At 40.1% G+C, this 15843-nt stretch overlaps 1 protein-coding gene across 2 annotated transcripts; it reads right to left on the reverse strand.

Annotated features, from left to right (window-relative positions):
• Positions 1-436: 436 nt before the first annotated feature.
• mpzl3 (myelin protein zero-like 3) lies at positions 437-14830 on the reverse strand. Of its 2 annotated transcripts, XM_054795340.1 has the most exons (6): positions 14581-14827; positions 12521-12687; positions 5789-6002; positions 5326-5482; positions 2214-2283; positions 467-2026 (listed from the first exon to the last, which is right to left on the reverse strand). In XM_054795340.1, the coding sequence occupies exons 1-6, from the start codon at positions 14648-14650 to the stop codon at positions 1946-1948; spliced, it is 759 nt and encodes a 252-aa protein (XP_054651315.1). In that variant the 5' UTR covers positions 14651-14827; the 3' UTR covers positions 467-1945. The 2 variants fall into 2 exon arrangements, with proteins under 2 accessions (XP_054651316.1, XP_054651315.1); XM_054795341.1 differs by lacking the exon at positions 2214-2283 and having other exon boundaries at positions 437-2026; positions 14581-14830.
• Between the last annotated feature and the right edge of the window lie 1013 nt (positions 14831-15843).

The raw sequence follows: 15843 nt of genomic DNA on the forward strand, positions 1-15843 counted from the left end.
AAGGTTCATACAGTACAGTACATATGCTGTATATATATATATATATATATATATTTATATATATATATGCTGTACAGTATGTCAGTGTATGCTTTTTCATTTGTCCTACTTTGTGTAAAGACTTTTAAACAACGCTAAAGCAGCAGTGTGTCACACATTGAAAGATGCTGTGAGGATGGAGGCACAGTGCGTAACACATTTGGATTTTAGTTCACGTCTCGCACTGTTTAAGGGTAAAACCAAATGTTTGGAAAACGGTGAAGTTTACATTGAATCCAACTCACACAAGGTTCTTTTGCTACATTGGCCTTCAACAATGACTGGTCTTTGTTGACCTGTGTTGATTAAGCAGCTAATTTGTTATATTGAAAAAAAACCCAAATCCCTCACCATCTAAACCAGTAGGTACGCTTGCACATAAGGAGAGCCAATACAAAGAGTGTGATTACAGTTCGTAGTGATTTAAAGCTGCACTGCAGCATAATAGAAATGTTATACACTCTTGATGAAGATTTTAAGACCAGTTGAAAAATTGCAAGAATTTACATTTTGCATTGTTGGATCTTAAGCAAATTTCTGAGCTAAGCTTCAAAATAAAAAATGGGAGTGAGAGAAAACGTTTTTAAGGAAGTAATTTATTGCAAACAACCAAGACTGTTCATCAGCTGATCAAGTTTTAAGACCATGACTCAAAAAAAACTTGACACCCCTCTATAATAGAAGATTCAAAAAAGGATGTAAATGTAAATTCTTGCAATTTTTCAACTGGCTTTAAAATTTGGAGCAGTAGTGCATATTTTGGTTCTGGGCTGCCGAATGTCAAAATTCACCGTTTCTTAGCTGGTATATTTTGACTATTTAGCTCATTTTTCCTCACATTTAACTAATTTCCTTCACATTTGAAGTATAAATCAAATGGTGAATCTAAATGTTCATCTAAATCTAATTGTTAAATATTAAATTTGTTAAATCTAAAAATAAATGCGTGCACAGACGCGCCCACACCACCAAATCGGGCCACAGGTTAGAAAGTTAGTTATAGCGGACCCATTTCAAATGTCTAGTTTTTAAAATAGCCTCTGCTTGGCATGAGTAAGCTGTTGCCATGGTAGTTCACGATGAAGCAGGAATGATAATAGTTACAGCACAGCAATGTTTGAATTATTAAAGCCTTAAGGGCTGAGAACAAGCCCAATAAGAAATTCGAAATAAATGAGACAGAATCAGGACTCCTTGCTTATTGAATGTTTTTTTTTTTTCCTGCAGGCTTTTGTTAGGTCTCTTTATTACTCTCAAATCCCACCACTGCATTGATAAGATAGATGCTGCGCTAATGTGCAACACAAGCGGCAAAGATCCCAGCCTGTCCTTGGTGTTTTTAAAGAAATATTCAAGAACAATCATGAATATTGAAAGACCGCCATTCATGAATAGTTCAACAGACCAAACAGAAAGAAGAGGAAATTGTGGCTGTATGCCGTCAGCTTTACCGAGAGACAAAGCATCACTCTCATGTCACGCTTGCTTCTTCACTGAATTTCTTCAAAATTAACTAAAGCAAATATATTTCTAAAACATATTTTCAAAAAAAGTCTGACAAGGAAATCTGTGCAATGCTAATGTGCATGTTGTCTTTCTGCAACATTTATACAACATCCTGTATATAAACACACGCTATGTACAGTCTTAACATTATTAGCGGATCTCAAGTGACATTCAACAGTTTTACTTCACTAATTAGAACAGAAATGTGACAATACAACAAAATAAGGCATCAACTGCTATGACACTGGCAATAAATTAGACAAAATAATTTCTTCCTTCACAATATTACATACAGATCTCTACCAAAGTGACCTGAAGGGCTGACACGTACATTAATTCTGCATTGATTTCCATTCAGTAGAACCACCAGCAGGTCTAACGAGTGACCCAGCATGAACCTCTAGCACTGCGACTCAGCAAAACCTTCATGAACAGGCGTGTCCTTTTTCATGTCGTTGTACTCGTACTCACTCTCAGAATCCTGGACACAAAGACAATCAGACAACCATGGCATGAGCTTACACGAAGATTACACATAACTACCAAAAAACGGAAAACTAATAAAGTCTCAAGTCTTGACTTGTGAAATTAAACATCTGACAGAAATGTTCCCTTAAGTTATTCATAAGTTAGAAGAATGTAGCATCATGGAAGGGTATGTACTATACCGTCAGACATAGGTCACAGCATGTGCCCCCCAGGGCTTTGCCCCCCACTGGCTCGATGTCATACTCCTCTCTGATGAATGCAGAAGAGTCAAGAGTGAGTCGCCATAGAAATGACAAATAGTGTTGCACGTTCAATCCCAGCTCTAATAGAACAAGAAATAAAGCTCCAAATAACTCCAGGTGGAGTTGAGCTTTGGTATAAGCCAAATCTGATACCTAAATTCTGGCTGCGGACTGCCATGAGACACCCAACTCACGCGACAAGACAATGCGCGAGATCTGGTCCGCAAGAACGAGACGTGATGAGATTTTACCATAAATTTGAAGAAAAGTGCAATGAAAAAACATGACTGGACAAACAAACTTTTTGAATTTAACCGCCTCGCAAATGAATGCAGGTGTTTTGAAATGTTACTTTAGACCACACATACACGCATAATAAAGACGTGATGCTCCGAGTGTCCCTGAATGCACCTCGCTGTCGTCTGACAACAAAGTGTCGTTCCAAGGAGGAGTAGCGACGTGTTTATGAGTTGGTGATACTGATTTGTTAGAATTTCGCTGCTGTTGATGCTCCGTCTGTTGTCATAATAGAGAGGGGTGGCTTGACATGCAAAATTCTAATGCAATTAGTGAAAATAAATTGTTACCGCCGTTAACGAGCTGTTTTTGACAGCCCTAATGATAATATATCATAATAATGCTGTATTCCCTTTAATATTCCCTTCCTAACAATGTCGTCTTTCATTCTGTTGAGTTGTGGAATTGCCACTTGTGACATGCATTTTCTCACAGGCAAGTTGTACTGTCTAACGTTTGCAGCATTTCTTGAAATGCTGGCTTTTCAACTGTATTAAAAAGCACCATTTCTTTTGTGATTACTTTCTGTGAACGCACATATTTCTTTACCGGCTGAACGTCTCAGTGAGCGTTGGCTGTTGGGACAAAGGCTCTGCATCTCAATGTGTAGTTTGGGAAAACTGGGCCGGGTGGGTATGTTTGAGGTGGTCAAGTTAGTTTTGTTGCCTTTTATGTTGCTACCCCTTTCGAATCAATTTGGCATACTGGCTCATTCGTGTTGATGGGCTTACATTGTTGATTGTTAATATTCCCCACACGGGGGCTGCGGCATTTGGCTTTGCAAGCATCTTTTACCCTCCTAACTTCTTGTACGTCACATTTCATTGCTCCTCACAAAGCTGCAATCTTTTGCTCCGTGTGTATGTTAGTGGTCCCACCTCCCCCCACAGAGACGAAGCGACTGTGTGACTGACGAGAGGTCTCGCCGTTGTATGAAGTTTCTAGGTGCTGAGTGACTCCTCTTCTTGCCTGTTTGGAGGCAAGACACGAGGAAAACAGACATGTTTCATGCACATGGCAATATATGGAGACCGGCAAAATGATCAAGTTCATGTTCATTTATCGTATGAGTTATTTTTTACTGAATGAGAACTCTCGGCACCTTTACTTGATGATCTTGAGATTTCATTATTTCATCCTACACTGATGAAAGACACCCTGTGTCGGGTGCAGCGAAGCAGCCTTAGAACATAACCAAGTCATGTTTCACAGTAGTTATGGAGTTCTTTTCTCTGTATGCGTCCCTTTTGCATCTGTAAACATAGAGCAGATTGGCCCAAAAGCTCCGAAGTTGTCTCCCAGAAGCTTTGTCGTTTGTCAATATGCATTTTGGTAAATTCAGGTATTTTTTTAATTATTATGAAAGTTCTTTAGCTATTAAAAGTAACTATTGTGGTTTGTTCTTTCTTTCACCGAAGTGTACCAGAGTGTAATTTTATCTGTAGCATCTGTCATCGCTCTGTGCGCAATTTCACTAGGATAAAAGTCAGCCTTTAATGGGTTTTTGCATAATTAGTTGTGTAGATGTTGCATAATTGTTTATAAAATACAGATGGGCATGCTAAATCAAGTTTGTCCATCAAGTGGAGAGTTATGTTCATATCAACAAGTTTATGACATGCACGTCTACATCATAAATCATCGGCAGTGTAGCGACTGTCAAGGCCTACCATTTTTAGTCACTTCTGGGCGTGGGGAATCCAGGCCATAACGTGCGCGACGGATGTCCAGACAGCAGATCACGTTTGGGTTATGATCCCGTTTATTGGACAAATATGAATGAATGGACTCTTTGTCCAGAATGCCGGTGTGTGGAGGCTGATTGGATGGATGGTGTGTGTGGAAGTGTGGTGCAGGAGCGTGCAGGAGCGTGCACGGGCGTGCAGGAGTGTGTGTGAGCGATTTAAAAAAAAACCTCCCGCCACCCTAACTATGCCCTGTCACTTCCTAAATGCCCATGTATAATTCACCAAACAAACATTAGCACCAAAACAAACCAAATAAACTACAGCAAAACAAAGCATGAATGGCTCAGACAGGAAGTATGAAGGATGTCAACAATTATTAGCAACCAGTGAGAGCACAAGTAATTTAAGCCCGACTATTTTGTTACTTAAACGGTCTGCAGAACAAATCAAAACAAGTAAGTGAAAGTGTTTGCCATGTTCTGCAAGTTCTCTAGCGGCTCCAGCAAATATAATGCTAATGCTAAATACGTAGAGAAGAAAGTACGGAACCATGAAGGGACGTTGTTTTAAACACTGTAATAATGCGTGTACTTACAGCATAGACTAGTGAACGCTGAGTGGCGTAAGGAACCCCAGCTCAGGACAGTTTTTGTCAGTGCATGTGCATTGTTCTGAGCATATGTTTTCAGCTACTGATAAGACTGTATCTTGACTGCTTTCACAAGTTGACATGCTCTCACGTCTCAGCAAGAATTAGTATGCTGCAGTTCCATTTTGCTTGTGCATTTGAATGTGAAAAGGTTTCGCCTGGAGGGTCAGTCTCCACCGACTCAGTCTCCACCGTAGAATTCATCAGCTTAACAACAGTTGTTTTTTAATAGACTGTTAAGTTTACAGATTTATTAACCAAGGAAATTTGCTCAGGAGGTCCATCCCTACCTCAACCTTAAAATGACTCTTTAACCTTTGTGAAATTAGCAGTTCGGCGGCACATCTATACGAACCAACGCCGGGATAACCCCCAGGAGACTCACTTCAGTGATTGGCTAAACAAATCTACTCACCCTTCTGTGACCTCTATGGCTGATCTGTAGCCCTTAGATTGGCTGCGCTGTCTCTTGGGGTAAAGCATTCGTCCAATCAGAATCAGGGCAAGCAAAGTGGAAGGGATGAGGACGAGAAACAGGAGGACGGCAGCGTCTGAGAAGCGAACGCTGGGTGCTAAGGAGAAGGAGGAGGATTTGAAGTCCATCAATACATCACTTCCACAGGTGCTTTTACTTTATTTTTGCCAGTATGGTCATCAACTATGAAAGCATCTTACATCTAAAATGACCCAGTGGGAAGGCAAAATGTGTGTCAAAAGTATTGTCTTTTGGATGAGTCACCATGTGGCTATGGAACGTTAACCTTACACTTTACCATGCCCCGATGCCCCCCTGTAAAATGCTGCAAATACATCCACCTTCAAGTTAATTAACATTAACTTAATGAAAAAAAAACATTTTTTTCATTACAGCTCCTTACCCTTCGGAGTGACAGTGAGGACAGTGTGTGAGTTTGGAGACCCGTGGACATCAGGGGGGTTTCTGACTGAGCATGTGTAGGTTCCATTATCGTTCAGTGTAGAATTGATCAGCGAGATAGACGCTTCCCCCCTCGCTGGGCTTCCTCGCCACTGAATACGCCCACTGAACTGACCCTCCCCAGGAAGGAAGGCGCGTGAAGAGAAGTGGAAAAACTGAGGAGGGCAGAAGAGAAGAGATCAAAATTAATCCTATCCAACACAGACCTGTGAGGTGAGCTCATCAAGATTAGTAAACATGAAAATGTACGTATTCGGCAACAATGTATTGTCATTTTGCCACAGAATGCTGTATGTGTTAAATCTGGGTCAGAAGAATAGCGTCACTGCCGCACCATAGCAACATCTGGTTTGTATATTAGAGGATTCTAATATTGGTGGACCAGCCATGACACTTGTAGTGCGACTGCGGCAAATGTCGGTAAGATGATATCATATTTTAATTTAGTTCAAGACACATTTTTCGTCATTGCTGTTCAATGTCATTACATTCTTTGGCTTAGCTTCACAGTCTTTGTCTGTGGATAGGTCCACGTTTATGCAATCGCGTTGTATTGATCACTGTGTTATTTTTCAACAAGAGGATTCAGGACTGTGTCCAGACTTAAAAACGTAAAAATGTGTCCACGGCTAAGATGTAACAGCTAAACGGTGGTAAAGCTGAATCTGGATCCAGAATTTTCTCTTGGAAATATTCATATGCAAGTGTTTAATGGGATTTTTCATGTTAGAATTAAGATGCTACAAAATGCTCCGTGTGGCTCGGATCTGGCACAGCTTCCTTTGATCCTGCACAGGCACAGATATAATCATTTAAAATTGTGTGATTTATTCATGTGAACCTCTTAGGAAGAATATGTACAGTAAATCCAGGTTAAGGATAAGCTGTTTCAGAAACCAAAAGGAAAACTAATCACAGTAAATGAAACAAAATCACTTGCGTCAAAATGCAAAGTGTCTGGCAACAGGTGGTGAGACAGATGGGGGTGGGACAAGCAGAGCGAAGTAAGCCCAACATTCAGTCTGAGAAATATTGACACAAATCTGGTCGGCCAAGAAAATATATGGAGTACGTACACTTAAACTGTAAAAGGCACTGTAGTCTCTTAGTACGAAGGTTCTGATTTCAAATCTGTGTCGGAGTCTAAATAGGTGAGAATGTCAATGCAAAAGGTCGTCAGTGTCTGACTATACAAAATGTGAACGTCTTTCTTCATGTTTCATGTCAAGATTACAACACTGTACAATTAAAACATGCAAAAAAATGAATGAAAAGGCTTCAATATCAATGCTAGTCAAATCTCGGATTTCGATGAACGTTTTCCCCAAAATTTGAACTTGGTTCTCGTACACTGTCTTGGTTATCGTACAATATTTCACGTAACTGTTGTATTTTACCCTTGGATCACACACCCAACTACAAATCTTGCGATATTTAGTTTGCACAATACTACGGTATCCTGTAAGGCAGGGATCCTCAACCACCGAGCCGCGGCCTGGAACCAGTCCGTGGCAGGTCCAAACCGGGCTGCAGGAAACTTTCTAAACTTTTATGTTGATGCCATTTTGTGGGGGTGTGCATGTTAAGCAAGTGAAAGCGGATAGGAGTTGAGCAATGGTGAGCTGGCACAGCAGATGGACTGTTGCACAAAACAGCCAATCTGGGAAAGATCCACATGAAAAATTAAATTATTTGGTTGCTCACAAGCTTGTACTGTTGCAAAATCCAAGACAAACCTATTGTCAAGTTCTTTTGGACTTACGGCAGCCTGCAATTGAAAGGGCCGAGGCGATCGAGGACGCTTGATCAACCCAACCTCCAGTAGATTTGCTTGCGTTTTATTTCACTTTTATTTCTTCAACTACTTACAGGAGCTCAGGTTAGGTTGCTATTAATTGACAATGACATTTGAATAGTCTTTACAATGATATTCAAATAGTACCTTTTGTTGTCTTCTAAATTTACCAATTATTTACTTTGTACAACCACCTAGCATCATATAGTCCATGTCACATAGGTATTTATTTTATTTATTTTTTTTTACAACGTGTAACCTGTGGTTAGAATATGTTAATAAACCAAATATATATATAAAAAACTCATTTATATTCAAGTTACATAACCATTCAGATTGTGTTCTGACCACCCGGCAGCAAGCGGAGTTAGATGGTAAACATTAAATCATCCAGAAGCTTTTAGATTATTTGACACATAAGATCCACTCCCACAGGCCATCATCTGTACTCTCATAGCAAATCAGACAAAAGTTTATTGATTTCTTCTTGAGACAACTTGGATACATTTCCAATCCAACCAATTCATACACTTGCTCATGTTTCGCTAAAAGAGTAAGAAAAAAAATGTCTTTAAATGCAAAGAGGACATCATTTTAGGATTGAATAATGATGGTTATTCCAAGAGCGGACATTACATAATGAATATTGGCTACTGAAAACCATTGACATAAAAGGGGAAGTCGGCTGGCAGGATGCCTTGCAAGTACAGTACTCATCCCATTAACAACTTACAAATGCAATGCTCCAGAAATTAAATAGATTAGACTACTTAAGTTAAACAGATGACACACAAAGTGTTGTATTCTAATTTACAAGATTAAGTGGCTCAGTGTAAATCGCACTTTTGTATGACAGGCAGTCACATAAGTCGTGTCCCATTTCGTGGTCTGCATCCTTCAAGTTTATGACTTTCTACATAAATCTAAATCTTGATTATGATTAGTCCCCTTTGCCATAGTTTCTTATGAAACTAATGAATCTAAATAAATCAGAGGTTGACCAGTGATAGTGATTTTTTTATGTTAACATTGTAAAGGGTTATTTGGCTTCACTAAAAATTATGTTTGTTGCCACAAATCATTTGGGAGACATGCACGCCAAGAAAAAAAGTTGGTTTTTAACGTAAAAAATAGCAGCTGCACCCAAAAAATAGTAAACGTTTGCGAACTGGGCATAATGCCAGCAATGTGAACAGTTATATATGACTCCTGTGAAAGCGGAGACAAACACAATAACAGTGTCTCAGCAACTACTGATACTGAAAAGCTTTTACAACAGTGTTTATAGACTGATTGTAGGCATGGTACACATCCTTTTGTGGTCGGGTATTTATTCTTTTTTTTAGTTAATGGTTTGAGCTCAGGAGGAGCAAGCATGATTGGTTCATAATATACAGCTAACTTATATAGTCTTGAAATAATTCCCAATTAGAACATTTAATGTACAGCAGGGGTCACCAACGTGGTGCCCACGGGCACAGGTAGCCCCCCCCCACGACCACATGAGGTGCCCGCAAGCCTGCTTTTCATTCAGGTTTTCAGTTAATAATGAAAGAACAGTAGAAAGAAATGCATTCTGAAATACAAAATGTGAGTTGTGGACACCAGCATTTTGTTCATGTTCTGGTAAAACAAGCTTATTCGCTTTGTTTGGCTTTAAAATAAGCTCTGAAAGTAAATGTTACAAAAATGAGTAGCTCTTGGCCATTTTCATTTTGTAAAAGTAGCTCTCACGAGGAAAAACGTTGGTGACCCCTGATGTAAACCATCAAACAGAATTCATATGGTAACTGTTCCCGTTGGCCATGAGCATTCACTGTTATTTGACTGATCAATCCTGTCTTCTGCCATCTACACATTTAATTCTCATCGAGCCCAGAGTTAAATATGTAGGCCACTGAAGCACTGTGGCAACTGTGATTGCTTTGGCTGAATAATTGTATTTATGATGGAGCTTTTCACATGCTTATTCATGGTCTGGCCCACTGTGATATATAACCAGGAACATGCAGACATATAAATCTGCCAGAAGCAGCTAATGAAACTGGATGGAGAGTAAATACATCCATATACAGTATACATCCATGGGCCATGCCAGACTGCCACACATTATGCATTTGTGATAAATTAAGCATAGCACTTTGCATGTTCTCCCTGTGCTCATGGGTACGCCGGTTTCCTCCCATGTTCCAAAATCATGCATGTTTGGTGAATTGGAGACTAAATGCCCATACGTGTTCATGCGTGCAAGTGTGGTTATTTGTCGATATGTGCCCAGCTCTAGGTCTACCCCACCTCTCGCCTAAAGTCAGCTGGGATGGGCTTCAGCACACCCTTTACCGATAGAACGACAGACAACGAATGAATTAAATCAAACTGAATTAAATAGTTGTGTTTTGAAAAAAAAAAAATAATAATAATAATATGTGAGGTCGGCACACCTTTTTGTAATCACTTCACATCTTTGTGAGGTTGTGACATGTTGATTTGAAACACATGCTTGTGCATGCTAACATAACAATACCATCAAATTTGTGTTTTCCTTCCCCTCATCGCACTACGCACTTTGCAGCCAGACAACTTTGGCTTAATGACTAAACCAACAGTACTTCATATTAGATGAGCCGCAAAACATTAGCTTTCACTTCACTCTGAGTGCTCCTATAGGAAATGATGGCATATAGAGTTGCAGCTACCACAGTATGGATTCCAGTGGTCGAAATGCAATTACACAGAACCACATCTGATGGCTATCTTCACCTCCAAATGGAACTGCTTAAATTATGTGGTGCTTTTTAGCGGACTGGTAACTGAGGCTCAACCCCGATTGAACATGGTAAGAGGATTGAGTGCTCATATGGCTTGGAGAGGAAACTTGGATGGCATTTAGGAAAAGACCACAATGCCACCTAAGAGGAACGGAATTTAGGCAGCTGTTCACATGAGGTTTCCGGGGAACCCTCTGAAAGAGACAGAAGGTGGGCTAAAATGTGATTAAGAACAAGACCGACACCGATTAAGCACATTAATTGATCACATATATAACAATGGAAAGGTCTGGATCTAAAGAAAGGTAATATGTAAAAACGTCAATTCAAACTTCAACTCACTTTAAAAAGTTAATTCAAGTCAATTGTCATGTTGTCTATGGAATATTAACATGTAATCATCACAAGTCTTGTTAAACTGCTTGGATTAACCAACATAAAACTTGATGTATTAGGCTTGGTGAAAGAGGAACTTGTTTGTGTGGTATCATGTTGACTTTAAGTCATACATCAATGTTAGCACAGCCAAACATACCAGATGTGATGTCATTTCTTGACTCCATGTGATCAACCAATTGCAACAGTTTCAAGACGAATGCCAGTGGCCCAAAGTAAACTCGGCCAAAGATAAAACAAAATAGGCCGAGTACCTTCAATAGAAAGTGTCACAAAAAGTTACAGCTTCTGTGCCCTATGACCTTCCTTTTTCCGACACTTGCACACATTATTAAGGAATTATTTTAGGAGAAGCAGAAGAGGGTTCTGTAGAGGGGTGCGCCGATTACAATTTTCTGGCCGATCACCGATCTTTAAAAAGTCTGACCTGCCGATTCTGATTTTGGCCGACACAGATGAAAAAAACACCTACAATGGTCCAATCTTATTTCCTTGAAAAACATTGAACAATACCCGTGCTTGCTGTCAGTCTGGCAGAGAAAAAGGGAACAGTGGCTGACTTTCAGACCCTTGCAGAGGTGGATAACATCGGTTTCATATGCAAGGATCAGCCGATTGCATGCTTAGTTCAGCCTGTACTTCAACCTGAACCCAACACAAGGTGTGCTGCGCAAAATGAAAAGTACATATACACACACACACACACACACACACACACACACACACACACACGCACACAGTGTGACATCAGGAGCAACCAGTGATCCTGCGTATGATTAACAAATAGACTAGCCATGATTGCATGAACTTGAAATGAAAGGCTGGTATGGGTCGGATTATGCAGGAAGGTAAAGCTAAACAGAAACATAAGTCCAACCGTAGCAGAAGAAATCATGCTGACTGAGGTAATGATATTTTCAATGATTGTTAAAATCCTTGTATGATGCTTTTTTGTAGGTCTCAAAAAGGATATGTTGGGGAAAGAGAGGACATCTTGTCACCCCCTACTTGCTGCACAACTATTAGTTAAATGCAATGAAACTGGAATTGCGAGCGACTAAGACAGGGTCAAAAGCTATAGCAAGTCTGTATTAGAAGTTGGTGTCTTAAAATAACCTCTTACAAGTTAGGGCAGCACTGACACTAGTGCAAATCTAAATGTCTAGAGCAGGGGTCACCAACGTGGTGCCCGCGGGCACCAGCTAGCCCCCCACGACCACATGAGGTGCCCGCAAGCCTGCTTTTCATTCAGGTTTTCAGTTAATAATGAAAGAACAGTAGAAAGAAATGCATTCTGAAATACAAAATGTGAGTTGTGGACACCAGCATTTTGTTCATGTTCTGGTAAAACAAGCATATTCGCTTTGTTTGGGTTTAAAATAAGCTCTGAAAATAAATGTTACAAAAATGAGTAGCTCTTAGCCATTTTCATTTTGTAAAAGTAGCTCTCACAAGGAAAAACGTTGGTGACCCCTGGTCTAGAGGTAGCGAGTTGGGTTGGGTCAATAAAGTAGGTGTTTGCGGCACATATTAGGGCACAAGACAGTGTGACATGAACATTACTTCAGAGTGCTTTTTAAAAAGTGAGATCTATAAAGACGAACTTTAAAAGATGAAAACAATCTGAACCATCATGTCATGCATTCTTTCAAGTGTACGTTCACTTTGCTTTCCTTTCATTATGTGAAAATGCATGTATGTGAGCTTCACTCACGGTCTCTGGCGGCCCTCCAGTCTGAGGTCTGTACGACCAGTCGATTATCATCTTGCTGGTGGGTCGGCTGGTGGAACTGAAAGTGCAGGACAGTGTGACAGGATCTCCTGCGGATGCGTGGAGCTCAGCTGGAGAACTCACAGTGATGGAGGAGACAAGTGAAGGAGCTGCAAAAAGGAGTGGAGCAATGTCAAGCAATTTCATTACCATTCATCCATTTTCCTCCGCTTATCCGGGTCCCAGGCCACCTCCTCCAGCTGCACCGGGAGGACACCAAGGCGTTCCCAGAACAGCTGTGAGACATAATCCCGCCAGCATGTCCTAGGTCTGCCCTGGGGCCTTCTCCCGGCTGGGCATGCCCTGAACACCTCACCAGGGAGGCGTCCAGGAGGCATCTGGACTAGATGCCCGAGCCACCTCAACTGGCTCCTCTCCATGTGAAGGAGCAGCGGCTCTACTCTGAGCAGCTCCCGGATCTCTTAGGGTGAGTCCAGCCACCCAACAAAGTTAAACTCATTTCATCCGCTTGTATCATCGATCTCGTTCTTTCGGTCACGACCCAAAGCTCATGACCATAGGTGAGCGTGGGAACGTAGATCGACCGGTAAATTGAGAGCTTTGCCTTCCAGCTCAGCTCTGACCTCACGCTCCAACCTTCCCTCACTCGTGAACAAGACCCCGAGAGGCAGGACCTCATTCCCAACCTGAAATAATTTCCGCAATTTCATTAGGTGAGTGAAAATTGGACATGGTTAAGCTCAGATGGAAACATAGCTATCCTTATGCACTTGTTCTTCTCTTCAATATTGTATTTAATTCCTTTTCCAATTGTAATCATTTCTATTATATTTTTCGACCGCTTATCTTGTTCAGGGTCAGAAGCCGGAGTCTATCACAGCAGGACACCTATTCCATTCAGTAATAAGATACGAGAACCGGGTGTGTGAAATGCCAATAAGAGTCATTTAACTGTAAGAACTTAATTAATACAGCAGCTGAATGTAAGTATTTGCATGCTTATTACGTAGTGGCCGATAGAGTTCATCATATCAGACATGGGGCAATGCTATTACTCTGAAACCTCCAAGTTCAAATTATATTTTTTTTTTTGTTCACACAGGGTCAAATATCCACATACCCCCACTAATACTTGGTTAGATGTTTTTTAGTAGGGGTGTCTTAGAGTAGTTGACTATTCAACGGTTCGATTTGGAGGAGTTTGATTGGCTAATTTCCGTTATTGTTCCGTGAACTTGCAGCAATTCTCTCATGCAGTTGGTTTTGGGGTTTTGTGTGCATTTTTGACATTTTCTTTTGCCTTTTTGTTTTCTTGCAGCATTTATGTGATTGTAGCATTTTCCCGTTGCATTTGTTTCATGGTGTTTGTGTGGTTTTGGTTTTACACCTGTTCTGTGTTTGGAGCGTTTGCCTAGATTGGCCATCATAAGTAAGCGCAAGTATACCAAGAAAAATTACATTCAGAACGAGCATCACAAGTATCTTCTTTCTGTTTGAATGATGAAATGAAAATTGGCTCACCATTGGTAGGAATAGAAGAATAAGAAGAAGAAAAACTCTATTTTTCAGACTCATTAGTGTGAGCTCTTCACTGGCTCTTATCAAGGATGTGATGTAAGGTCCAGGTGATGCGCATTTATTGTACATAAGGGGTGCCCACACTTTTTCCACTGAGGGTGGCATCACCCAACTGAAAAATCAGTTTGGGATATTTTTCATTTTGTAAAACAAAGCAAAACAATATGCTCAGAAGTTGTAGGCTCTGACATGTTTGTACAATCGAAGGAAAATAAAGATACATACATTGTGCTCGTATGGAAACTGTCAGCTAGTTTGGAGAAACAGGAATGTGGTTATAGAAATACAGGCGCATGCAAAGTGAACGAGTGCGAAAGTATGAACGAATGTATAAACAATCCACCTAGGACGTTTTTCGGTTTGTTGGGAATTTACAAAGTTGAATATTAATAACTTAGATAACCGTGGGTGAAACGCCTGCTAAAACGACATCATGGAAGACGAACTATGGCCTGTTTACTCACCGAAATATCCAAGCAAGTACAGCAGCAACACGACCTCCAGTGAGCAATCCCTTTGGAACATTCGACTCATTTTAGGAATTAAAAAACACCCACTTATAGTCGACTCAAAATGTTAAAAAAAAAAAAAACGAAAAGAAATACGTCAAAGTGGTAGAAAAAGTCCATCCATTGTCTCGTTGGTCGTGACTCAAAGTCTCCGTTGCGTAGCAGAGTGACTACCTGACAAACAGGTGTATCAGGAAGTGCAGCTGAAATCATTAGAATTAAATAATTGCGATATAAAATATGAATTTATTTAAAGTCACACGATTATTGCTATTCGTGACTTTATGTGTGTAAAAATGAACTTTATTGACAATCAAACAGGCTTGTTTTTTTTTGTTTCACCAGTAATTACATAACCTAGCGTACATTACGTTAGTTTCTGCCGGCGTGTCAATAGCTCAAAATACACAGTATTGAAATGAATGCGTTAGCAGAAGTGCACATTTCTTTCAGGCTCAAATAATCTTGGTTTGTTTGCTCGTTTGCTCAGCAGCAAGGATCTGGCAAGATTCTCCACTAGAGGCCACTGTTGCAAAAGCCCTGCTGGAATTGTGTGCACACGCGCTGCACAGCAGCGAGGGGATCGATCCCAAAATCGACAGTATCGATTTCAGGGCTAGTATCAGTATCGTTTGTTTTTTTTCCGCAAATGTCTATGTGTTTGTTGTTGCATTGTTCATTTTGTTACATTGTTCACATCGTTATATGTATCCATTGCTCTGTTTTCTTAGAACCAGGAGCTTTAGGGCAAAAAGCCAAAGGATTTGAATGAGAGCCAATAGTTGGAGTTATGTTCAACTACTGGCTTTAAAAACACTAATACGTTTTAAAAGGGAAAATTGTTTCACTTTGTTGATATTGCAACATTGCACACACACACACACATATATATATACTGTATATATATATATATATGTATATATATATATATACATATATATATATATGTTTGCCTTTTTTTCTTTATCTTGTGTGTTATCCTGTTTCTAAGGGCAAAATCATTTAAGGATCATAAAAAATTTCTAGTAAAAAGTTTTAGTATCAGTATTGGTATGAAAAAGTGCAGTAGTGCCAACCCCAGCCTACATAAGCAGTGAACAGCAAGTGAAATAAATGACTAAAGTCACTCTTACCAGATTTCCCCTAGAAATATTTGTTAGATGTCATTTTCATAATGGCAGCCTACAAAGGTCGCTTCATGTGTTTCTCACAGTTCAT

Source organism: Dunckerocampus dactyliophorus, chromosome 12 (assembly GCF_027744805.1).
Source record: "Dunckerocampus dactyliophorus isolate RoL2022-P2 chromosome 12, RoL_Ddac_1.1, whole genome shotgun sequence".
NCBI classification, from domain to species: Eukaryota; Metazoa; Chordata; class Actinopteri; order Syngnathiformes; family Syngnathidae; genus Dunckerocampus; species Dunckerocampus dactyliophorus.